The 27200-nt window shown below is 32.2% G+C and overlaps 1 protein-coding gene and 1 long non-coding RNA gene across 2 annotated transcripts in view; both read left to right on the top strand.

The window, feature by feature from the left end:
* col22a1 (collagen, type XXII, alpha 1) overlaps positions 1 to 27200 on the top strand; it is a 132275-nt gene that overhangs the window by 63406 nt on the left and 41669 nt on the right. Inside the window, exons 16-24 of the mRNA XM_056479361.1 lie at positions 1825 to 1878; positions 2756 to 2800; positions 6497 to 6550; positions 6698 to 6751; positions 8440 to 8475; positions 8561 to 8590; positions 8670 to 8723; positions 11596 to 11649; positions 15717 to 15770. Of these exons, the coding sequence (XP_056335336.1) occupies positions 1825 to 1878; positions 2756 to 2800; positions 6497 to 6550; positions 6698 to 6751; positions 8440 to 8475; positions 8561 to 8590; positions 8670 to 8723; positions 11596 to 11649; positions 15717 to 15770 (435 nt within the window). The remainder of the gene's footprint in view (positions 1 to 1824; positions 1879 to 2755; positions 2801 to 6496; positions 6551 to 6697; positions 6752 to 8439; positions 8476 to 8560; positions 8591 to 8669; positions 8724 to 11595; positions 11650 to 15716; positions 15771 to 27200) is intronic.
* Positions 18974 to 20878, top strand: LOC130246419 (uncharacterized). Its single transcript, XR_008839443.1, has 5 exons — positions 18974 to 19008; positions 19149 to 19202; positions 19361 to 19414; positions 20677 to 20721; positions 20837 to 20878. It is a non-coding gene; the product is annotated as an uncharacterized LOC130246419 (long non-coding RNA).

Below are 27200 nucleotides of genomic sequence, written 5' to 3' on the forward strand. Positions count from 1 at the left end.
GATGCCAAACAAGGGCAAAGAGGCGGAGCTACAGATGCCTGCTAGCATTTTGCTTAGGCAGCCTTTTCTTTGGGAGAACGCTTAATACTTCATTACCTGCAACTCATTTGTGTTCCGACCACATGTGCTTGGTTGTATACTATAGTGATAAAGTGTTTATAACACTGTATGACAATGCTTCAGATGAGTGTTCTAGAGCCTACAGCTAATCAATCTGTCAGATTCTGGAGTGCATTACCGTTCTGAAGAAAATGATAAATAATCTTAACTAAACAAATTCATTTATAGAGATGGTATACAAGTATATAATTTCAGTCACCTGAGAAATGCAGGACACTTGAATGGTTTGTAAGCACAATTAAGTGCACACAGCATGCCATGTCATGTAATAATTGTAAGAAATAATCCCAAAAGGCAATTGACTGTGTAAAGCCACATAAAACAAAACAAAAATACAATGAATATGCAGAGCTCAGCGGCTAATCAGCCGGAATCAGCTGAGGTGAATTGACGGCGACCAGCGAGACCTAGCTGTCACTCAAGTGGCCACGCCCTTAATTATGCAGACTTAATATAACTTTATATAAACAAAACATGATTTAAAAAAAAATTCACCCCTCACAGTTGTCATAAAGGGTAATATTAGCTATATGAACCAAAATAGTTCTTTGTACCAGGCTGTAAACACCATTTTTTCTGCTGTAAAGTTGGCCATTTTAACAGTGGGGTCAATAGAAATCGGCTCTATTATGGTTCCAGGCTTAGCAGAATTTCGATGAAGTTCAGTTTCATTTACTTCCATATTAGCTTCACGAGGAAGAGCAGGAGGTTGCCGCTTGCAAAAACATAGACTTTTGCTTGAAGAGGAAATGTTGTGCTGTTGTTGTATATATTTCTTATATTTCATGTTTGTTTCAATAAAGAGACTGATTATATATTATGTTTGATTATTTAAAATGTTCGATTATATATAATATATATATTATAAGTCTTAGAACAATAAAGCTGGTATAGTGCTTAGGGCTTTTGCACAGTACTGTATATGCTCGTACTTTGCACATTTGACAGCACTACTGATTGTGTATACACTTATTGTCTTTTGTGTACATAATATACAATTTGTTTTATAGAAATGATTTGTTGATGTTGATAGATGCTAAACAATAATGATACGACAGTTACTTCACTCTAAATAAGTGTTGATAAATGCATATCAGTAACAAATTCAGTTCAAGTATCTTCAAAAAATTTGATAACAGGGTTCATACGGTCATGGAAAACCTGGAAAAGTCATGGAATTTTGACATGGCATTTTCCAGGCCAGGAAAAGTTTAGGAAAAACAGAAAAACCCACAAAGTTTTAGGAAAAGTCATGGAAAACAGATACCTGTATACTTGAATATAGGTTATTTACTTCTTTTCTGTCTTTGGCCAATCACATACTGTCACATTATTAGTGCGGTGTAAGCATTATCCAAATCAATTTTACATAGATATAAATATAAGTTGAAACTAAATAGATTGTTGCGTGTTTTACTATATGCTGTATTAAATTTGAACATGCATTGTTTTTCTTTTACCACGCATATGCAGACATTGCATGAAACATTAGGTCATGAAAATTTACTTGAAAGTCTTGGAAAAACCATGGAAAAGTCATGGAATTTTAAAATGTGTATGAACCCTATTGTCCAATGTCATAATTCTACGATAACTGGTTTGTTTGATAATTTTTTATTGGCATGATGATTTCTGACACTGTGCTTAAAGGGTCTTCTCAAAGTTTTAGACATAATCTGGCCTTTTTGATTTATTTTTATTCAGGGTATCCAAGGGAATGCAGGTCCACCTGGAGCACCAGGTGCTCAAGGACTGTCTGTAAGTATTGATTGTTGATTGAAGTCTATTTCTGCAATAAAAATTATGAGAATAATGCTTGACGTTATCAATGATTTCTGTTAAACTGTATATATTACATTTACAGCTTCATTTCTCATAAACGCACCTTTAAATCTAATGTTTAAGATTAAAAATAATTGCTACTTTTCATTTCATAATTGCATATTTATTTTAAACTTTATAAAACAATACAAAATTACTAAACAACATCAACAGTTGCCACTTTTTTGTAGTAAATTTATCAAATTTTTATTTGTTTATTTTATTTTAGCTTTATCATTTATTTTATTTTATTTTGTATTAATTTATTTAGATTTTATTTAATTTTGTTTTATTTTATTTATTTATTGTATTTTTTTATTTATTTATTTTTTTTTTCATTTCATTTTATTTATTTTATTTTTTATTTTATTTTATTTATTTTGTTTTGTTTTGTTTCCAAAGAAATAGTTTTGTATTTTGGTTTATTATTATTTTTATTTTATTTAAATTTTATTTTGTTTTATTTATTTGTTTTTGCTTTGTTATTATTTTCTTTTCTTTTTATTTCTTTTTTTATTTTGTTTTATTATTATTATTATTATTATATTCTTTTTGTTTTCTTTCATTTTATTTTCTTTCATTTATTTATTTATTTTATTTTCTCTTTATTTTATCTCAAAATTGCCATTATTTGTATGGTCTTTTGTATTTAATTGAATACGAATATATGAATATGAATAACTTTTTCTTTATTAAATTATCCTTTTAAGCTTTTAATTTTTTTTTTCATTCATAATGCTGTGTGTTATATCTGCTATGGACAGATCTTAGTGTGTCCTGTTCGTAACATTACAGCATGTTGTTTTATCCTCAGGGAGGAGCCGGAAATAAAGGAGAGAAGGGATCGACTGGAGATCGGGTAAGGGATGACTGACACCAGTCAATCAATTACCACACACACATCAATACTACAGGGTGTCCTCAGGGTCTTAAAAAGTCTTAAATTTCAAAAACTAAACTTTAGGCCTTAAAGTGTTTAAAAAAAATTAATAAATAATAATAATAATAATAATAATAATAATAATAATAATAATAATAAAATCACTGAAATATTGGTTTGTAGGTCTTAAATCACTTTAAACAGGTCTTGATTTTCCTATGTCCAAGTAAATCTACCCTATGGGGCCGACACCTAATCTCCAATAATCCATTTCAAAACTTTTTTTTTTCATATTTAAGATTTTTATTGCAAAGAGATACAATTCACTAGAGCTGACATTTTTACAGCAAATTCTCCAAATTTAATTCCCTAATCAGGGAAAAAACTAAAGCAACACATCCCACACACATGATCTTCCATTAATACAATAACTATTTACAGAAGTGACCAGGCCACTGGAAAAAAATCATTGTGTTTAGCCCTGTATGTCTAAAATTTCATTTTTTAATGGTCTTGAAGGAGTCTTGAAGAAACCTTTAGAAATCATGTACTTTTAGCATTTTGGTAGATCTGAACAAACCTCTAGGAATTTGTGCAACAGACATAAATGATTTGTCAAGTGGTTTGTCAGATGGTTTTACACGTTTTACACAGCACTCAGAACATGTTCAGAAAATGTAATAATCCAGTCTAGTCTATCATTATGAGGTATGGGACGATGTCAGCACCCCTGTTGTAGTTTTGAAGCATTGGAATAACTTGGACGGAGCCCAAACTGGTCATTGTCATGAAGTACTGTCAAATCCCGAACCCTACAGAGGGAATATTTTTATGCAAGGCAGACTAATAACTCAAACAGATGTCACCGCGCTGATGCAGACTCCATATTTCCTGTTTTGTGGAGGCGTTGCGCAATCCGAACAACCTTACAACAGTTTCACACGGCACAGAATTGCCATCATTTCACAGTCTGACGGTTCACCTACAGAGGGGTTTTAAGATAAATTAGACTTTCTTGAAACTAACCTAGTTACTGTTGACTTACAGGTCAGGAATTATCCGTGCAGAAATGCTTTAATATTTAAGTAAAAATGCTGGTAATCCAATACAAAGGGACCAAACTGATTTTTTAGAACAAGTGCATGGTTCATTGATACAAAAAATATCAGATTATACTTCTGCGATGATGGTTTTTCATTTAAAGTGAAATGGCCTTGATTTCGAAATAAATATGCACAAACTCATCTACCATCTGTTCTATTTCCTGAATTCCTGACCTGAAACAGCAGGCTCTGCATATAGTGTATATCACACATGTTTTTCAGAAGCTCATCATGTTACACTTCTTTTATCAGCTGGTTTCCTGCTGTCTGTGGTCAATTTAAAAAACAAAACACTACCGTCTAGACCAGGGATGGGCAAACTCGATCCTGGAGGGCCGGTGTCCCTGCATAGTTTTGCTCCAACCCTAATCAAACACACCTGCTTGTAGCTTTCTAGTGATCTTAAAGACACTAATTAGGATGTTCAGGTGTGTTTGATGAGTGTTGGAGGGACACTGGCCCTCGAGGATCAAGTTTGCCCATGCCTGGTCTAGACACTCGCACACACAAACTTTTGCGAGCTGTTGACTCAGAAATGAAGATGTAGCTAGCGATTACATTTTTACAATGCTTGTGAGGGAAAAATTTTGTTAATAGAAATAAGGGTTAATACACTACCTCACAAAAGTCTTGTCATCAATCCGAGTTGTAAGAGCAACAAATAATAACTTGACTTCTAGTTGATCATTTGGAAAAGTGTCAGACAGTAGACTTTTCTGATGAATCATCTGTTGAACTGCATCCCAAGAAGACCTACTGGAACCCGCATGGACCCAAGATTCTCACAGAAATCAGTCAAGTTTGGTGAAGATCTGCAGAGTGGATGGCAACATCAACAGCCTGAGGTATCAAGACATTTGTGCTGCCCATTACATTACAATCCACAGGAGAGGGCAAATTCTTCAGCAGGATAGCGCTCCTTCTCATACTTCAGCCTCAACATCAAAGTTCCTGAAAGTAAAGAAGGTCAAGGTGTTCCAGGATTAGCCAGCCCAGTCTCCAGACATGAACATTATTGAGCATGTCTGGGGTAAGATGGAGGAGGCATTGAAGATGAATCCAAAGAATCTTGATGAACTCTGGGAGTCCTGCAAGAACGCTTTCTTTGCCATTCCAGATGACTTTATTAATACGTCATTTGAGTCATTGCAGAGACGTATGGATGCAGTCCTCCAAGCTCATATATATTCTATACTGTATTTATTCATTAAGTATTCATTAAGGGAAAAGACTTTTGTCTAAGCAAAGTCAGACCTTACTGTCCTAACTAAATAATTAAAATCAAGGCATGATCATATATTATTTTGGTAAATAAAGCGTAATCTAGAGGCCTTTGCCTTTCATATAAGCCACTTCTGATACCAAATGATCAACTAGAAGTCAAGTTATTATTTGGTGTTCCTACAACTTGGATAGGCGACAGACTTTTGTCAGGTAGTGTAGAAACTAGAATTAGAAATTGAGTTAATATAAATCATTGGATTTCTTAAATTCGGTTTTGAAATCACATGAACTACACGCTAAAACATATTCAAATAGACATTTACCAGTCAACCTTTGCAAATAATTGATAATAAATCAAATAAATTATTTTATTTTATTTTATTTTATTTTATTTTATTTTATTTTATTTTATTTAATTTTATTTTATTTTATTTTATTTTATTTTATTTTATTTTATGAGAATTATGTCCAAAATATTTAGGGTTTGTTTTAAAAAATTATACTTTATATTTTATTTAATTTTTTGTTTTATTTATTTTATTTTATTTTTTGTTTTATTTATTTTATTTTATTTTATTTAATTTTATTTTATGAGAATTATGTCCAAAATATTTGGGGTTTGTTTTAGAAAATTATACTTTATATTTTATTTTATTTTTTGTTTTATTTATTTTATTATTTTATTTTATTTTATTTTATTTTATTTTATTTTATTTTATTTTATTTTATTTTATGAGAATTATGTCCAAAATATTTAGGGTTTGTTTTAGAAAATTATACTTTATATTTTATTTAATTTTTTGTTTTATTTATTTTATTTTATTTTATTTTATGAGATGAGATGAGATGAGAATTATGTCCAAAATATTTAGGGTTTGTTTTAGAAAATTATACTTTATATTTTATTTTATTTTTTGTTTTATTTATTTTATTTTTTGTTTTATTTATTTTATTTTATTTTATTTTATTTTACCAGTCAACCTTTGCACATAATTGATCCAATAATTAAATGTGCTCTTATTACTGCTTTGACAATTTCTAATGGCTAATTTCTTGCTGTAACTTGCTGTAATGTGTATTAATTCTGCCTATAAATACAGAACAGATCTTTTTGTATGTAGTAATATTAGAGTACTTTATCAAGATGAAATTAGCCATTAGAAATTGTAAAATTGGAAGCATCAACAGATAATTTAAATAATTTTTTCATTATAAGTGCTGATAACAGTATTTTTATTGGAAACTATATTTTCAGGATAATACATCTCAAAGGGACAGCATTTAAGTGAAGTAAATCACTTCTGTGACATTCACCATGTCTTTATTCTCACTCTCTAATGTTATTTAGGGTGAGCGGGGTGTAGACGGGTTTCCAGGGAAACCAGGTGTTCCAGGAAAAGAAGTAAGTGTTCTGATGGTTCTGAAATGTATATAATTTGTCATGTACCATTTTCCTCAGCATGCAGTTGCACTGGGGGGGTAGAAGATTTTATTGTGAGCTGATGTCAGATATTGCTAAGTGACTTTTTTTTCTCTCCTGTAAAATCAGGGTCTTAGAGGGCTGATTGGTGCTCCTGGTCCAAATGGAGTAAAAGGAGAAAAGGTAGAGTTGTGCAATGTATTATTTCATTTTATTTAGTTTTATTATTGTTTTTATTTTATTTTGTTTCTTTTCTTTTTATTTAGTTTTTAGTGTTGTATTTTATTTATTTTATTTTGTTTTGTTAAATTTTTTGTTTTGTTTTTATTTTTTTTATTTTATTTCTTTTCTTGTGTTTTATTTTATTTTGTTGTATTATATATTTTTTTTATATATTTCTTTTCTTTTTTATTTTGTTTTATTATTTCATTTATTTTATTTTTGTTTTACTTAATTTTTATTTTGTTTTGCTTGTTATTTTATTGTTTATTTTATTTTGTTACATTATTTTCTTTTCTTTTTATTTATTTTATTTTATTGATTTTTTAATTTTGTTTTGTTTTATTAATTTATTTTTATTTATTTTTTTTACTTTTATTTTGTTTGTTTTATTGTTATTATATTATTTTTCTTTTCTTTTCTTTTTCTTTTATTTTCAGAATGATGTCCAAAATGTTTAGGGTTTGGTTTAAAAAAGAATACTTAATACATTGCTGTGTTTTTGATCTGGTACCTGGTTTAGGATTGTCATTTAAAAAAAAATTATATGCTATTAAACCCACCAGTAGGTGGCAGCAATTTAATAAGTGGTTCGTTGAATCGTTTCCTCAAACAATTAGTAAGTAGCTTCTGATTCTTTTAGAAACAAATTCACTAATCGACTTTATGAATGGATCATTGAATCTTGACTCAAATATTTTTTTGTTAATTTGTACTCTCAAAATGTGTTTTTAGTTGTTTTTTTGCATAATTAAGGATGAAATCTCTCAGTCGAAGTGGAAAATTCTGGATGCACCTGGCAAAAATGCTTTTTATTAATAATTTTTATTATAAAATAACATATATTTTAAAATTAAGATCTTTTTAATTTAAAATTGAACTCAGTACCTATAAAATATACATACTTTATTAACACAATTTTACCAGCATTTGACAACACAGAAACGTTGGTGCATATTTGAGCAGCCTTTGAGCTGTTTTTCTCCTACACCCAAAAACCAAAAATGGACGACAATTTTCAGCAGCTGGAAATTTGTTTTAATCGCTATAATAATGTCAGTAGAAACAATAAATATTATATTTTTACAATATTATTGCAGGCTATAAATATCCCACATTCAAATAAGGAGACACATTTTTGGGGGGGTGACGGTTGCTTGACATTTGTTGTTCCTGTTATTCACTCTCAAGTTGCTCTGAATCCATTTGACTGCATTTTTTTTTTTTCAGTTTATTTTGTTGAATGTATCTTATTGCATTTCTTAGATAATTGAAGAGGGAGCCAGATATATTTGACTCTTTCTTTTTTCCCCCACATCAAAACTCCAGACCACATAGATCTTTTTTGGAAAATTACAGTTTTGTTTTTTATGCCAGTGTTTCTCACATTCGTCCACAAAACTCACCCAAAACGCAACCAAACGATGTCATTTGAGCTCTCGTCTGCTGTCACACACTTTTCCAAATACTGCCTTGTCAGATGTTGTAACTTGCAGAACAGATGATTTTACTCCAATTGAACTCCACTCAGAATATTAAATCACAGTTGGAGCTTTAGTAATGTCTTTGTTAAACTGTCTAAAAGAAACTCTAGTAATCTCTTTGTTAATCTGTCAAAATGTGGTTTAATACATGCTGTGTTTATTTGACAGGGTGCACAAGGTCCTGCTGGAATACCTGGTGATGCGGTGAGATTGGTTAAATCAATGAATCACATTTTATAACGGCTCGATTGAGTTGCTCAAAACTTTCCATTTGTGTTTTTTTCCACAGGTTCAGTTGGCAGGACTCAAGGGGGAGACTGTGAGTGTTCAATCAGTTGAGAAGATGAGTCTGTTTTAGCTTCTTCAGAGGAGTTTTTAAACTATAAGTGTGTTTTCAGGGAGCCCAAGGAGAAGCGGGACTTCCAGGAGTGGACGGACTCCCTGGACCTCCTGTAAGATTCATTTTGTGATTTGTGATGTTATTATTTCAAAACAGATTTTTTTTTTATATCCAGCATTTTTTACAGTATTTCCTATAGTAAATTATCTTCTGGAGAAAGTTTTGTTTTATTTTGGCTGGAATAAAAGCAATTTTTAATTTTTAAAAACCATTTTAAGGTCAATATTATTAGCCTCTTTAAGCAATATTTATTTTTTCGATAGTCTACAGAACAAACCATCATTATACAATGATTTGCCTAATTACCCTAACTTGCCTAATTAACCTAGTTAAGCCTTTAAAATGTCACGTTAAGCTGAATACGTGTTGAAAAATATCTAGTCAAATATTATTTACTGTCATCATGGCAAAGATAAAAGAAATCAGTAAAACTAGTATGTTTAGAAAAAAAATCTTCACTCCGTTAAAAAGAAATTTGGGAAAAAAACATACAAGGGGGCTAATAATTCTGACTGTATATGCTTACTATAAATGAGTACACCCCTCACAGATCTCTCTTTTAATTTAATATTTTCTATAGAGTGCCTTACAATAATATATTTGTGAATATACATTAGATTAGTAAGTACCAAATACTAATCTAACAAAATAACTTAACCATCACAGTACAAAAATGAGTACATCTAAGTTAATCTTGGGGAAAAATAACAATTACAATTTTAATGAACGGGAAAAAAGTTGTTAACATTTTTTGTGTGTGGGAGGGGGGGGTTGGGGGGGGTTGAGGGGCAATAACTCATTTTAATTTAAATGTATTATATTTTTATTCTTACATATGTTAGGTGACCAAACTCAATTTTTTTTGTTTAGTTTTATTGATCGTTTATTTATTTTTGTTTAAATGCACCAAAATATATTTTAGTATAATTTTTATGACATTCAATTGTATCTATGCATTTAAATTAAATTAAATTAAATTAAATTAAATTAAATTAAATTAAATTAAATTAAATTAAATTAAATTAAATTAAATTAAATTAAATTAAATTAAATTAAATAGAGGACGTTTTGTGGTATGTTTTTAGTTGTAGGCACAGGCGTCTTTGTTTTAATGTGAATAAGTGGGCTAGGAGATTTTCACATTATTTTGTGGAAAAAAAAACTTTTTTCTTATAGTCGACAAAAGTTTATAATAAATTGTTTTTTTAACATGAAATAAATCTTACCAGACATAGAAAACATTGCATTGTTATTAAAAAATTAAAAATGCAGGAAAAAAATTGTCCAAATAATTTTTTGCAGCCACTTTTCATAAAAAACCACAACATGGGCTCTATTTTAACGATCTAGGCACAAAGTTTAAAGCGCATGGTGCAAAAGCCTTAAGGTCGTGTCCGAATCCACTTTCACTATTTTAAAGATGGAAAAAATACGGTTTGCACCATAGCGTATGGTCTAACAGGCTTGTGCTTATTCTCTTATCGAGTTCCAGGTGTGTTTTGAGCATAACGTGCATTAAACCAATCAGAATCTCATCTCCCATTCCCTTTAAGAGTCAGTTGCGTTGCACCATGGAGCATTTGCTATTTACATAGCGGACTTTGTAAGTGTAAAAACTGAAAGCTTCACTAGCGAGAAAACAGTTAAACAGAGCATCTGCAACACGAGGATAAAGAACGAGCCTCCTCCATTCAGCCTCTTTATATTCTTTTTCTCTCTTTCATGGTTAAGGAAACGATGTTGTACACTTCATTGAAGACATCCATTAGTCGACACATTTAATTTTGTTTGTTAAGTGCAAAGATTTGATCCAAAACTATTTTTAAATTCAGTTCTAATTTCCAGCAAGCGAATAAATGAACAATAATAATGAAGTGCGGTCAAAAAACTGGGTTATATCTAAACACATGTCCTATTCTTATGCCCCATATGGTCCAAAACCTGACAGGTGGACAAATCTAAGCTTGTTTTTAATAAAAAAAATATAAATATGCAAATACTAAATAAAACTAATAATATAAATAATAACACAAAAGCAAGTTGTCATGAATACACTGAATAAAGCCCCCCCAAGACGAGGCATGGAGGCAGTGGTTTTTATATTTACGTAGAAAGTAATCATTTTTGTAATATTTTCCTACTTTATTTTTCATTTGTAAAGATATTTGCGTATTGCTGTACATCTTGTGTGTATTAAGCAATGTGTATGCGTTTAAGGCGCATAACTAACACACTCTGTGCTGGACTTTAGACCTGCTTTCAGCTGGACTATTGCACAGTCTATTTTAGTTCCTCAAAATAGCAAAGCTCCAACAATGCGCCTTAACACACCTCCTTTATAGACCGGCACACCCTAGAGTCCACAAAGTGGCGCAAACGGATTTGCTATTTAAACAACGTGGTGCAAAGCAGGAAAATTATAGTTGCGCTGGTCTAAAAATAGCAACACATCGTGGCAAACACATCTTGCGCATAGTGTATGATAGAGCCCTAGATGTTGTGGAAGGTATATTGTAAAATTTTATTTATTTTTAAAAGTTACTGATTTTATAGTTATTTAATAAAAAATAAAAAGTCTTATTCACATATTTTAAATTGAGCTCAATTATCCAAATGCATTTAGATCCTAAAATATAATATATATCTGGATTTAATGCTGTTTCAATTTATTATTTTTAAAGGGTTGAAAGTTAATACATTCTAAAAAGAATTTCAAATATTTGACATATAATGCTATGGCAATCATACTTTTAAAATGGAGCTCAAATAATAATCCCAGTGCTCTTTTGAGTCTCCATACATGATAAAATATCACATTTATGGACTGCTAATGAAAAGAAAAGCTTCATGTTTTTTACTGTCTTCCATTGTTGTTCGCTTCATTGTTTTTAATCAGTCTATTGTTGATGCTGTTTTTTCCACAGGGACCTCCTGGACCTCCAGGTTTGCCCGGTGAGACAGGTGAAACCGGACCAAGGGTAGGACATTTGTATTTTTTGTTATTGTTGTAATAATCCAGCTCGGCTGATTTTAATAGCTATGTAAGATGCTCTATAACCCGCTCTGCGGTCACTATAGAGACGGTGAGGATCTCAGCGCGGTTTGGTTCATGTGTCTGGTGTTTCTGAGCTCAGATTAAAGCGAGGAGCTCATTAAGAATAGAGACAGGAGATGTTCAGATGCCCTCAGATTGATAAAACCACACCATCATTAAAATGCTCATTCTCCGACTTCTTGGAAAACATTGTTTCTTCCTAGAAATAATAGTGCTATTTTTTTTTTCTTGTAAAAAAAAAACGTAGGCAGGATTAAACAAATAGGAGAAGGTTTGTGTGTATCGAGGTACATTCTGTCGTCATTTACCTGTACTCGTTTTTTACGTCATTTACGTACTTTTTTTTGTAAAACACTGAAGATACCTGATGCTAAAAATATTTTTAAAAGAATTTAATTAACTTAACATTAACATATTACATGTAAAACTTACATTTAAATGTTGCTTTGTCTATTAACTTGTGATTAAGCATATAAAGTCTATTATATCTAATACTACAGGGCTGTTGAATGCTCGATTTTGATTGGTGGATGGATTTTCTGGCATGTGTAATTAATAAACACACAGCTAGTAGTTCCAGGCAGATATTGAGTGCATTACATTTCCATATCGATACACTGCATGACAGTTATTCCATACTGTTTCTATGACTTCTAGACTAATGTCATACCTAAAACCATGTCTTGAAAACTATTTTTATTTTGGTGTTTTTCTCAAAATTTCTCAGCAGTTTTATCAGCGAATATTATTATAGGGCAAACACTGGCATATTTTTTGAGTGAACCAACTCTTTAACGTAATTTTAAACTGAATTATGCACAAGTACACATATATCTATGATCTGGAGTTTTCCCGGTGGTCAGTATGCAATTTTATTTTTTTTCATTACAAAACTTGAATTTTACATTACTTTTCTACATCGATGGATAAGTGACCGAACATGCATCGTCGACAAAGAGCGTGTGTTTGTGTGCATGGAAATGTATTATCCTCCCCCTGTTTAATTTGATCTAATCCGTCTCCTGAAAAACACATCCTCTCCTGCTTTCACATCTCATTCTAACGGAGAGAGCGATTCTTTTGTGAATCTCCGTTATGAAAAACGTTCTTTTAGCTGACAATAATACACGGTTCTGGCACCGCAGCATCTTGTTGTCATATTTCATTTACATTGTTTGCTTATTTTATTCAACAAAACTAGCATTCGACTAGAATTTAGGGTGAGTTGGTGCTACTTTGCCTTATGGTCACTGCAGTAAGGGACTGTATTATAATCAATAATGTTGTTAAGCACAAAAGTTAATAACATACAAAAATGTAAAAAACCAACCTTTGAAATGTTCTGCCTTTGGCTTTGTTTGCTCATTACTACACCCATACTGAGCATCTTCAATGGCTTTAGTCTTGACTAGTGCAGTTGAATGACATTTGTCCTGGGAGCACTGTACAAATGTGGCGGCTAGTGACGCATGCAGGGTCTGTATGTGATATGTATATCTATGGCTTATAGATATCCCAAACACTAACAATACTGATACTAAACATCTATAAAACTTTAATTGAATTTTAATGGACCTGTAAGTTATATCAAGATTTCAGAAAGTACGACAAGAGTCACCCTGACTAGCGATGCCGTACTTTTTGTCCTCGCCGATGTGAGTTTTCAGGTGCAATTTCTGGATGGATGTCGGTGTTGTAGCTCAGCAGGGCCGCAGGGTTTCTAGTGCAGGCCGACTTTTCTCTGTCTCAGCGGGAAGCAGCAGCTCTCGGAGAGGAAATGTAACTCAGAAACGCTGCGGGTCGTGCTTGAGTGAGTGTAGAATCACGCACAACTGCTGAACGGCAGGAGTCTGACGCTAAAAGGAGGTTTCTGTCTCTTTCCCCCCTTCAGTTTTAAAGCTGTTATCATTGAAACACCGTCAGACTGACTGCACATGTCATATGTAGCAGCAGCAGGGGATGCTAAAGTGTTAGCACGCTCTGTTATATCTGTGAGGGAATGAATTAGTGAAATATGAAAGTGAGGAGAGTTTTACCTCCCATTGCTCTCAACTATATAAGTCTCTTAATTAAAAAGGTAGTTTATTCACTTTATTTCACGTCTAAACACTTTGAGGCCATATCTGTGCTCGGTTTCGCTATTTGAAAATGTCAGGTAAGTTAGCAAATCACCTTCGATATTTTTTGTTAGTATTATCATGCTTACAATATATTTTTCCATATGTCTCATGCTAACATTCTGTTTCAGGTGGAAATATATCAAAACAGGTTGATATTCTTGTTTTCTGATGTTGTTAAGGTTGTGTATTTAATACCGTCATCGTGCTTATTTTGAGTGAAAAGGGTGTCATTTGCTGATTGTCCAGCAGAGGTAAGCACAACCTTTGCTATTGCCTGTAGTAGTACAGGCGTGACAATCCAGTTTCCTGGAGATCGACCTTCCTACAGATTTCAATTGCAATATCAAACACACCTGCCTGTAATTATCAAGTGCTGTTCAGTCCTAATTAATTTGTTCAGGTGTGTTTGGTCAGGATTGGAGTTAAACTTTGCAGGAAGGTCGATCTCCTGGAACGGTTGAGCACCACTGCAGTAGAAGCTTCATTAGAAATAGGACAGAATTTCTCTCATACAATTCTGTATTTTTTTCTTCTAGAAACTTTGATAAGAACTATTATAAATTATATAAATGTACATTTAAAAATTATGAGAAAATTGTGAAGTTAGATCAATGGTTAAAATAAATTGTAAAAGACATATTGTTGAATTAGGAAAAAGTGTTGGGCAGAGCGGGGCACAAAGTAACACTTTTTGGTTTTGACCAAATAATGCACAATGTAATGTGTAGACAACCCTATTTTTTTTATTAGCAACACACAAGCCTCTCATTCAAATGAGCACTGGTTGTATGATCGCCGGACTTAGGGTTTCTGTGCAGTATGCCAAAAGTGCCAGGAGTAAAAATGTTACTATTTACCCCACCTGCAGGGCAAGTTGTAACAGACAGAGGGTTAGTTGTAACACATGCTTAAGTCAGATTTCACACAATACATTTAAATTCAGTTTACTTTAAATAGTGTATTTCCTCAGTAGTATTTATTTATTTTAATTCTACATAGCACACTATGTTTATTATTTATCTTTTGGATAAACACATTTGGATTTATTTGCATTAATATCCATATTTATGCAATGCATTTATTTGCATTATTAGCAATAAAATATTTTTTTACTTTAATATATTTTTATTAAAAACATTTTATGTAAAAATTTCTCAGCATTACACTCAAAATTCCAAAATTATTTTGTTCATTTAATTGGTGTCCAACAGTGTGTGGCTTTTTTTAAAATAAAAGAATATAGAGTATAACAAAAATACTTTTATGCTGCAAAAAATGGTTTCTCCTGTATTTCTCATTCAAATTTTGCCAAAACTTTTTCAATAATTGTCAGCAAGACGTCTGCAGACACTGTGGTGAAAACCTCGAAAAGCATGCCATGGTTAACCCTGAGCAAATACCTTAAAACTCAGTGTTACATTTTACCCGCGCTTCCCTATTTTTAAATTATTTAACATAACATTTAATAAACTTGGATATTATTTTATATAATAGCTCCTTCATTGTCTCCTTATTTAATTTGATGCATGTTCCACTGATTTCATACAGTTATGTTTTATACACAATTCTATATAATATGATATAATCAATATTTAATATAATAATCTAATATACAAATCTAATATAATGAATATAACTCTATAATATTATAATATAATATAAAAAATATTTTGTACAATGTAATTTTTTACTCATTTGTTCACATTTGGTACATTTCAGTCTTTTTTTCTGTTATTGTCCACTTAAGTTGATAGTTGATTGTAACATTGATTGCATATATTTTTTTTTTTCTTATTTCTATTAAATGTATATTTTCTTTTCTTGCTTATAAAAAATCAAATGAGACGATACCTTTTCTCTGTTTCTCCAGGGTAAAAAAGGTGATGCAGGATTGCCAGGAGTTGATGGTCTCCCGGGACCACCTGTAAGAACTAACATCACATTCACATACTGTACCTTGACAATTTCTAATAAAGTATATGCAGCAGTAAATTTATTGACAAATAGCATTTCACTTGCTCATTTTATACATTATAAATTACATACTCTAGATAGTAAACATGCTTAATTTTATTTGTTATTATTTCTGTATTTTAATTGAGTATTTACTATGGTGAAAATCTGGGGGAGAACATAATGCGTTTTGAGTAACCGGGACCTCTAGTGGTGGTTATTAAAGGGAATTAGAATCAGTCCTAATACAAGGAGTAGTTCACGTTCAGTATGAAAATTGATAGACATTTACTCACTCCTTGTCATCCAATATATTTATTTCTTTTGATGTTCAGCTGAATTTAGTTTTCTATGGTGCTTAATGGTTTGAACTTCCAAATTGCAGTTTCAGGGGTAATTCAAAGAGCCCTGAAAAATCACAATCGAGAAATAAGGGTCTTAACTGCATTTTTTCTTAATAAAACTTTAAATGTATATACTTTTTAACCACAAACGTTTGTATTTCTGAGCTAGTGCATTGTTTCTCTTGGTGTGACCCTCCATCATTCATCAATTTGCAAGTTTAAACCACTGAGCACCATAGAAATTATTATATGGAGAAAAATCATGTAATGTTTTCTTAGAAAAGGGATTTATAGACAATGAACATCTTGAATGACAAGAGGTGATCAAATGATCAGGAAATTTGTAAGTAGGGTTACCAATACCATTTTTTTTGTAACCGATCCAATCTCGATATAAAAATTCTGAGTATCGACCAATACAGATCCGATTCCGATAATGTGCCGTTTTTTTTTTTTTTTTTTAAACATAATACAGTTTCTATAGTTCTGTTGATAAATGCAAATAATATATGTTCTTTAGTAAAAATAACAGACCTATAGGCCTAATGTATATGACAGACGACTGAATCTAACAAAAAACATGATGCTTGCTGTTAACTATGGGCTATTTGAGGATTCGTTATGACATTGGTATGATCTGTTGTGGTCCAGCTTATGTTTCTTTTTTAATATTAAGATTTTTTCTTTGAAATCTGTAATAAGCTACCACCTATTGACACTAATCATTGGTAAAATAGCCAGCATTTTAGCAAAGGCCTGATATTTTCCTGCAGGTTTGAAGCAGAAAACAGAAACCTTATGAGGCACAGTTTTACTTGGCCCTAAACTCGCCGCGAGTGAAATGGAGAAACTGAAAGCATGTCTGGACAACTATTATTCGTCTGAAATATTATCTTTTGAAATAATTTCGTTTGGTATAATTTGTTGATTGTTTTAATGTATTTTTGTTGGTCAGTTATTTAGAAAATAAACAAAAAGGTTCAAGGTGAAGTTCAAAACGAGGTCGACTTATATGCTTCAGTGCACAAACAGGTCTGTTAAAGAAAATATTAATATAATAAATTACAGTGAAATAATCATCTAATTTCAGAGTAGCCTATATTAAGCTAAATCATTTTCTGTTAATGACAATCCATATTGTGCCCGTCAGTTTCACTTTTATTAATTTAGTCAACTACTTTGACCACAATGAGCCAGGCTTTACAAACTATTACCACAGTATCGGGAGGATGAGAGAACAGAAAACTCATTGTGAGAATAATTTTACTCAGCGGCGCATGTCGCGTCTGCGCAGCTGGTACCTGAATGAAGCGTCAATGATACACAGGCGCAGGCATCCGGTTTTTGCGGACACATCCAACACAGCAGCACATAGGCAAGAAATCAGTGCCTTGGGGATCTGACCAATGTATTATTGAGCCTTTTCTTATTTAAAGTTTCAGGTAGGCCTGCTTGTGTGCGAAGAGCAGGTAATAATTCTCTCTACTCCAGTGTAGTGAATGCGATCTGCCAAGACAATCTCACGGCAATTCGTAACTTTTTTGATTTAGTGGCTAATTCGTATGAATTCGTACAATCCTAATTCGTACAATTAGTACGATTTGCTCATCCCCCAATGACGGTTGGGTTTAGGGTGGGGTTAGGTGCCACGCCTCCTTTTTTAAAATTGTACAATTTCAAATGACTGACTCGTACGAAATTCATACGAATTAGCCACTAAACTGACAAAACGTAAAATACTTATGTTTCTCGTGAGATCAGGCTGTATCTACTGATCTAACAGACACTGCGCAACATGATTTAGAAACGGCAATGAACTTGTTGCAGATCAAAATGAATCAATTTAATGCAAATTAAATGCATTTCTCCACTGATTACTTATATAGTAGGATCTGAGAAATCTGGAGAAAGTTTTTTGTGTTGTTCATGAACGCGACATGCTGTTTGAATTGTGAATGAATGTGTGAATGATTGACGAGGCGCAGCGGTGGGAAGCACCTGAACATGAATTTAAGCACATGAATATTCATCTGAATTTCACATTAATTATAGAATGGCTTCAAACATCTGAGATATAGTAACCCTACATGACAACTTTCTAAGCCGTTATAAATAGGCTACCTTCATGGCTTTTGTTGGCTTAAAATTACACAGAATATGGTGCACGCGCAGGACCTGACCGATACCCCGATCCAGCAAAATATGTGGTATCGAACCAATATCCGATCCAAGTATCGGGATCGGTGCATCCCTATTTGTAAACTTTTGTGAACTAATCCGTTAAAAGAAAAAAAAACATGCATACAATCATATGAATAACATTATGAATAGTTATTATTAATACGTTATAAGTAAATAAGGTCCATGTAAAATTATTTTTTTTGCATTAGTCTTCATCTCTTTGTAAGGATTATTTATCAGGCTGTTATGCAAGAACAACTTTCAGATGCAAGCTTTGTATTTGTATTGTATTAATGTTAATCACCATATATATTGTTCCATTTCAGTATGCTTCACAGCTAGAGCAACACAATATTGGAAAATCTGACATTATGATATATGTATTGTGATCTGAATATAACTTTATACTCTTCATTGATCATTGTTTTCACAACATTAATTACAGTAAGCTTTTGAACATCATTTTTAGGGTCCTCAGGGCCTCCTGGAGTTTTCTGGCAGCCCTGGCAGACAGGACCGCCCGGTGAGTGTACTACACCAAATAGTCAATCTTTTTTTTTTTTTTATTTGCAAACTACTAGAGCCAAAGAATAATAGCGCTTGAAGTTAAATCTTGCTCTTTGTCCTCGCAGGGATTACCTGGTGAATCGCTTCTCAGGAAAACCAGGAGAATCAGGAAAACCAGTGAGGATTTTTGTTCCTCCCGCAGTCCTTAAACATGTTTGTCCAGAGATTTCAACAATCTGTTTCGCCATTAACTGAACCACTTGTTTTTTAGTGCAGAAAAACTTGATATAATGGTCTTAATGGTAATTCTTATTCAGGGTTCGCCAGGGAAAGATGGAGCGGACGGTTTCCCTGGAAACGACGGCGAGAAGGTTAGAGCGGTTTTAATGAGGAAACTGTGAACTCAGTTACTTCAGGCAGAACTTCATCATTCATACAGCCGACTAAAGGCCAGATCTGCTTTTCGACCTTTTCGTTTGGGTTTCTGTCCACTGCGGTCTTGTTTTAATCATGTCCTATTTTTGTTTAGGGACAAAAAGGAGAATCTGGACAGGATGGCTTCCCTGGTAAACCTGGACCAAAGGTAAATAATGTGAATTTGTGTTGGAAAGTACTGCTATTATGCTGCTTTATAACACATTTTATTTATTTTAGGATCTTCTACAATAATTTAGCATTCATCCAAAGCTCCCAAACAAAAGTTTACAAATTTACATATGCTGCATCCGATATCGCATTCTTTCATACTAAATAGTATGCTTAAAACAGTATGCGAGCCGAGTAGTATGTCAGAATTCATAATATTCGAAAAACAGTTCGTGAGAAGTACCCGGATGACCTACTACTTTCGGCAACATTCTGAGGTGCGCATCCGATGGACGCTACACCATCCCATTACTACACCGTGCAGAGAATTCATGAATGGGAGTGTAGCGACGCAGCTGACGGTTCGGGTCGATTATGTGGGTCAGTTATGTGATCATGATAAATGGCGGATGTAGTTCGTCGAGTTCTGTTATACTACTTACATTCATACTGTATTGAATGTACTTTTCTAATGTTCATGTAGTAAATTCTCATTCAATTGTAGTACCTACTGAGTAGTAGGTGATTTCAGACGCAGCCAAAATATTTTTTTAAAATCCAATGTCCTTAAACTTCTCTTTCCCAAGAGTCTACTCTGCTTTCGTTGGTCAGATTATGGCCCAGTTTACTGTTATTGGACTACCACTTTCACATGCTGTTTCGTTATGTTGGCTTAAGAAAGTGTGTGTATGTGTGTGTGTTTGTGTGTTCTGTTGGTCTTTAAGGCTGAGCACATACACACCAAAGCTTGTGTTTTCTTTTGCGTTTTTGAAAACATAAATGAATCAACTACACATTAATAAATAAAGCGTTTTACCAAAATGATTTACCAATTTGACCAATTTTCCTGTGAAACTGAGCTCTGCAGAGGAACGAATGCGTACTGCTGGAAGGGGCGGGATATGACGCGATAATCGTTTTATCTCATGATCGTTGGAAGCCAAAATCGAAATTCAAACAGAATTTAGATTAATTGCATTGATTTTGTAGTGTTTACATGGAAATTTTTGTAATTTTCTAGTCTAGCAGCACTTTAGACATTAAAAATAAATAAAAAAAACAGTATGCCTTACCAACATCTGTGAATCAACCATGCTGTTTTAGAGACATGTAAGACTTGCAAATTCTGAAAAAATATTAAGACGCAATTATCGATTGACTGATTGTGATTGGTAACCCATCAGTTGGAGAAACTGTCCCTTCAACATCCGGACTAGAGATTCTTTTTTTTGTCACTAATGCCAGTTTTTTCTTTCTCAGGGAAATGAAGGCCCTCCGGGACCCCGAGGACCTCCTGGTGAACGGGTAAGGAAAGTAAAACTTAAAAAAATAAGTCTTGGAAAATCTTTGACAGAAGGACACGTTGAACTTTTTTTTTTTTTCTCTCTCTCTCTTCTCTCTGTGTCTTGTTTTGTTTCAGGGAGAGTCTGGTTTGACCGGGCAGGGCTGGCCCAATGGGACCCAAAGGGGAGAGAGGGAACCATGTAAGACTGAATATATAGACAATTGTTTGGGAGAATCAAATTCTCTCTGTTTTTTAATGTTTTGAAGTCAGAATCAGATGGGTTCATTGATTAACACAATCAATAAACATTGATTTGTAAAAACATAAGGCGCTACTGCACCACACACAAAAAAAAAAACACTCCTACTGTATAGGTAACACTCTAACCTATATCTGTTTAATGGTGGACTGTATTTTTTGCTGCAAAGTTTGGTAGAAAAAAAATAGAAAAGGTATATGTACATGATACAGTTTAAGTCATATTAATGCAAGTATGTTCAGATCTTCATTCCTTCATCTTTCTTGTAGGGAGAGAGAGGAAGAGAAGGCCCAATGGTGGCGAAAGGAGAGAAAGGAGACCAGGTGAGAAAGTCCAGAAAGCTAAACAATTATATGAAGTAAGAGATAAACACAAAATTGATTCATGGTGTTTAAAAATTGTATTAAGTTTAATACAAAAGGCTTCTGCTTAAATGTTTGACATGTTTTTTAAAGATGCATTAATTTGATTAAAACATTTATAATGTTCAGCAGCTATTTCCATATTGGTATCTCTTTAATTAAGTTGTCCTTGTTACACAAACACTGTAAAAAGTGATTAGTTACTTTAAAAAGTGAGTAAATCCATTGTAACTTGAAACCGTTAAGGTGACAATTTATTTACTTAATAATTTTAGGGTGATTTTAGGTTTACTCACTTTAAGTAAACAAAAAAAAACCACATTAAAAGCATAGATTTACTCACCCTTTTTAAGTAAAGCAAACCAATCGCTTTTTACTGTCTTTTCTGTGTTCTTACTATAGTATTTGTAATTAATTATGCATATTTGCAGGCAACTAACTAGGGGTGTAACGGTTCACGACCCACCAAATTCAGTTCAAGTATCTTCAAAAATTTGATAACAGGGTTCATACGGTCATGGAAAACCTGGAAAAGTCATGGAATTTTGACATGGCATTTTCCAGGCCAGGAAAAGTTTAGGAAAAACAGAAAAACCCACAAAGTTTTAGGAAAAGTCATGGAAAACAGATACCTGTATACTTGAATATAGGTTATTTACTTCTTTTCTGTCTTTGGCCAATCACATACTGTCACATTATTAGTGCGGTGTAAGCATTATCCAAATCAATTTACATAGATATAAATATAAGTTGAAACTAAATAGATTGTTGCGTGTTTTACTATATGCTGTATTAAATTTGAACATGCATTGTTTTTCTTTTACCACGCATATGCAGACATTGCATGAAACATTAGGTCATGAAAATTTTACTTGAAAGTCTTGGAAAAACCATGGAAAAGTCATGGAATTTTAAAATGTGTATGAACCCTATTGTCCAATGTCATAATTCTACGATAACTGGTTTGTTTGATAATTTTTTATTGGCATGATGATTTCTGACACTGTGCTTAAAGGGTCTTCTCAAAGTTTTAGACATAATCTGGCCTTTTGATTTATTTTTATTCAGGGTATCCAAGGGAATGCAGGTCCACCTGGAGCACCAGGTGCTCAAGGACTGTCTGTAAGTATTGATTGTTGATTGAAGTCTATTTCTGCAATAAAAATTATGAGAATAATGCTTGACGTTATCAATGATTTCTGTTAAACTGTATATATTACATTTACAGCTTCATTTCTCATAAACGCACCTTTAAATCTAATGTTTAAGATTAAAAATAATTGCTACTTTTCATTTCATAATTGCATATTTATTTTAAACTTTATAAAACAATACAAAATTACTAAACAACATCAACAGTTGCCACTTTTTTGTAGTAAATTTATCAAATTTTTATTTGTTTATTTTTTTTAGCTTTATCATTTATTTTATTTTATTTTGTATTAATTTATTTAGATTTTATTTAATTTTGTTTTATTTTATTTATTTATTGTATTTTTTTATTTATTTATTTTTTTTTCATTTCATTTTATTTATTTTATTTTTTTTTTATTTTATTTATTTTGTTTTGTTTTGTTTCCAAAGAAATAGTTTTGTATTTTGGGTTTATTATTATTTTTATTTTATTTAAATTTTATTTTGTTTTATTTATTTGTTTTTGCTTTGTTATTATTTTCTTTTCTTTTTATTTCTTTTTTTATTTGTTTTATTATTATTATTATTATTATATTCTTTTTGTTTTCTTTCATTTTATTTTCTTTCATTTATTTATTTATTTTATTTTCTCTTATTTTATCTCAAAATTGCCATTATTTGTATGGTCTTTTGTATTTAATTGAATACGAATATATGAATATGAATAACTTTTTCTTTATTAATTATCCTTTTAAGCTTTTTAATTTTTTTTTTTCATTCATAATTGCTGTGTGTTATATCTGCTTATGGACAGATCTTAGTGTGTCCTGTTCGTAACATTACAGCATGTTGTTTTATCCTCAGGGAGGAGCCGGAATAAAGGAGAGAAGGGATCGACTGGAGATCGGGTAAGGGATGACTGACACCAGTCAATCAATTACCACACACACATCAATACTACAGGGTGTCCTCAGGGTCTTAAAAAGTCTTAAATTTTCAAAAAACTAAACTTTAGGCCTTAAAGTGTTTTAAAAAAATTAATAATAATAATAATATAATAATAATAATAATAATAATAATAATAATAAAATCACTGAAATATTGGTTTGTAGGTCTTAAATCACTTTAAACAGGTCTTGATTTTCCTATGTCCAAGTAAATCTACCCTATGGGGCCGACACCTAATCTCCAATAATCCATTTCAAAACTTTTTTTTTTCATATTTAAGATTTTTATTGCAAAGAGATACAATTCACTAGAGCTGACATTTTTACAGCAAATTCTCCAAATTTAATTCCCTAATCAGGGAAAAAACTAAAGCAACACATCCCACACACATGATCTTCCATTAATACAATAACTATTTACAGAAGTGACCAGGCCACTGGAAAAAAATCATTGTGTTTTAGCCCTGTATGTCTAAAATTTCATTTTTTAATGGTCTTGAAGGAGTCTTGAAGAAACCTTTAGAATCATGTACTTTAGCATTTTGGTAGATCTGAACAAACCTCTAGGAATTTGTGCAACAGACATAAATGATTTGTCAAGTGGTTTGTCAGAGGTTTTTACACGTTTTACACAGCACTCAGAACATGTTCAGAAAATGTAATAATCCAGTCTAGTCTATCATATGAGGTATGGGACGATGTCAGCACCCCTGTTGTAGTTTTGAAGCATTGGAATAACTTGGACGGAGCCCAACTGGTCATTGTCATGAAGTACTGTCAAATCCCGAACCCTACAGAGGGAATATTTTTATGCAAGGCAGACTAATAACTCAACAGATGTCACCGCGCTGATGCAGACTCCATATTTCCTGTTTTGTGGAGGCGTTGCGCAATCCGAACAACCTTACAACAGTTTCACACGGCACAGAATTGCCATCATTTCACAGTCTGACGTTCACCTACAGAGGGGTTTTAAGATAAATTAGACTTTCTTGAAACTAACCTAGTTACTGTTGACTTACAGGTCAGGAATTATCCGTGCAGAAAATGCTTTAATATTTAAGTAAAAATGCTGGTAATCCAATACAAAGGGACCAAACTGATGTTTTAGAACAAGTGCATGGTTCATTGATACAAAAAATATCAGATTATACTTCTGCGATGATGGTTTTTCATTTAAAGTGAAATGGCCTTGATTCGAAATAAATATGCACAAACTCATCTACCATCTGTTCTATTTCCTGAATTCCTGACCTGAAACAGCAGGCTCTGCATATAGTGTATATCACACATGTTTTTCAGAAGCTCATCATGTTACACTTCTTTTATCAGCTGGTTTCCTGCTGTCTGTGGTCAATTTAAAAAACAAAACACTACCGTCTAGACCAGGGATGGCAAACTCGATCCTGGAGGGCCGGTGTCCCTGCATAGTTTTGCTCCAACCCTAATCAAACACACCTGCTTGTAGCTTTCTAGTGATCTTAAAGACACTAATTAGGATGTTCAGGTGTGTTTGATGAGTGTTGGAGGGACACTGGCCCTCGAGGATCAAGTTTGCCCATGCCTGGTCTAGACACTCGCACACACAAACTTTTGCGAGCTGTTGACTCAGAAATGAAGATGTAGCTAGCGATTACATTTTTACAATGCTTGTGAGGGAAAAATTTTGTTAATAGAAATAAGGGTTAATACACTACCTCACAAAAGTCTTGTCATCAATCCGAGTTGTAAGAGCAACAAATAATAACTTGACTTCTAGTTGATCATTGGAAAAGTGTCAGACAGTAGACTTTTCTGATGAATCATCTGTTGAACTGCATCCCAAGAAGACCTACTGGAACCCGCATGGACCCAAGATTCTCACAGAAATCAGTCAAGTTTGGTGAAGATCTGCAGAGTGGATGGCAACATCAACAGCCTGAGGTATCAAGACATTTGTGCTGCCCATTACATTACAATCCACAGGAGAGGGCAAATTCTTCAGCAGGATAGCGCTCCTTCTCATACTTCAGCCTCAACATCAAAGTTCCTGAAAGTAAAGAAGGTCAAGGTGTTCCAGGATTAGCCAGCCCAGTCTCCAGACATGAACATTATTGAGCATGTCTGGGGTAAGATGGAGGAGGCATTGAAGATGAATCCAAAGAATCTTGATGAACTCTGGGAGTCCTGCAAGAACGCTTTCTTTGCCATTCCAGATGACTTTATTAATACGTCATTTGAGTCATGCAGAGACGTATGGATGCAGTCCTCCAAGCTCATATATATTCTATACTGTATTTATTCATTAAGTATTCATTAAGGGAAAAGACTTTTGTCTAAGCAAAGTCAGACCTTACTGTCCTAACTAAATAATTAAAATCAAGGCATGATCATATATTATTTTGGTAAATAAAGCGTAATCTAGAGGCCTTTGCCTTTCATATAAGCCACTTCTGATACCAAATGATCAACTAGAAGTCAAGTTATTATTTGGTGTTCCTACAACTTGGATAGGCGACAGACTTTTGTCAGGTAGTGTAGAAACTAGAATTAGAAATTGAGTTAATATAAATCATTGGATTTCTTAAATTCGGTTTTGAAATCACATGAACTACACGCTAAAACATATTCAAATAGACCATTTACCAGTCAACCTTTGCAAATAATTGATAATAAATCAAATAATTATTTTATTTTTATTTTATTTTATTTTATTTTATTTTATTTTATTTTATTTTATTTAATTTTATTTTATTTTATTTTATTTTATTTTATGAGAATTATGTCCAAAATATTTAGGGTTTGTTTTAAAAAATTATACTTTATATTTTATTTAATTTTTTGTTTTTATTTATTTTATTTTATTTTTTGTTTTATTTATTTTATTTTATTTTATTTAATTTTATTTTATGAGAATTATGTCCAAAATTTGGGGTTTGTTTTAGAAAATTATACTTTATATTTTATTTTATTTTTTGTTTTATTTATTTTATTATTTTATTTTATTTTATTTTATTTTTATTTTATTTTATTTTATTTTATTTTATTTTATGAGAATTATGTCCAAAATATTTAGGGTTTGTTTTAGAAATTATACTTTATATTTTATTAATTTTTTGTTTTATTTATTTTATTTTATTTTATTTTATGAGATGAGATGAGATGAGAATTATGTCCAAAATATTTAGGGTTTGTTTTAGAAAATTATACTTTATATTTTATTTTATTTTTTGTTTTATTTATTTTATTTTTGTTTTATTTATTTATTTATTTTATTTTATTTTACCAGTCAACCTTTGCACATAATTGATCCAATAATTAAATGTGCTCTTATTACTGCTTTGACAATTTCTAATGGCTAATTTCTTGCTGTAACTTGCTGTAATGTGTATTAATTCTGCCTATAAATACAGAACAGATCTTTTTGTATGTAGTAATATTAGAGTACTTTATCAAGATGAAATTAGCCATTAGAAATTGTAAAATTGGAAGCATCAACAGATAATTTAAATAATTTTTTCATTATAAGTGCTGATAACAGTATTTTTATGGAAACTATATTTTCAGGATAATACATCTCAAGGGACAGCATTTAAGTGAAGTAAATCACTTCTGTGACATTCACCATGTCTTTATTCTCACTCTCTAATGTTATTTAGGGTGAGCGGGGTGTAGACGGGTTTCCAGGGAAACCAGGTGTTCCAGGAAAAGAAGTAAGTGTTCTGATGGTTCTGAAATGTATATAATTTGTCATGTACCATTTTCCTCAGCATGCAGTTGCACTGGGGGGGTAGAAGATTTTATTGTGAGCTGATGTC

Source organism: Danio aesculapii, chromosome 19, assembly GCF_903798145.1.
Source record: "Danio aesculapii chromosome 19, fDanAes4.1, whole genome shotgun sequence".
In the NCBI taxonomy this organism is placed as follows: domain Eukaryota; kingdom Metazoa; phylum Chordata; class Actinopteri; order Cypriniformes; family Danionidae; genus Danio; species Danio aesculapii.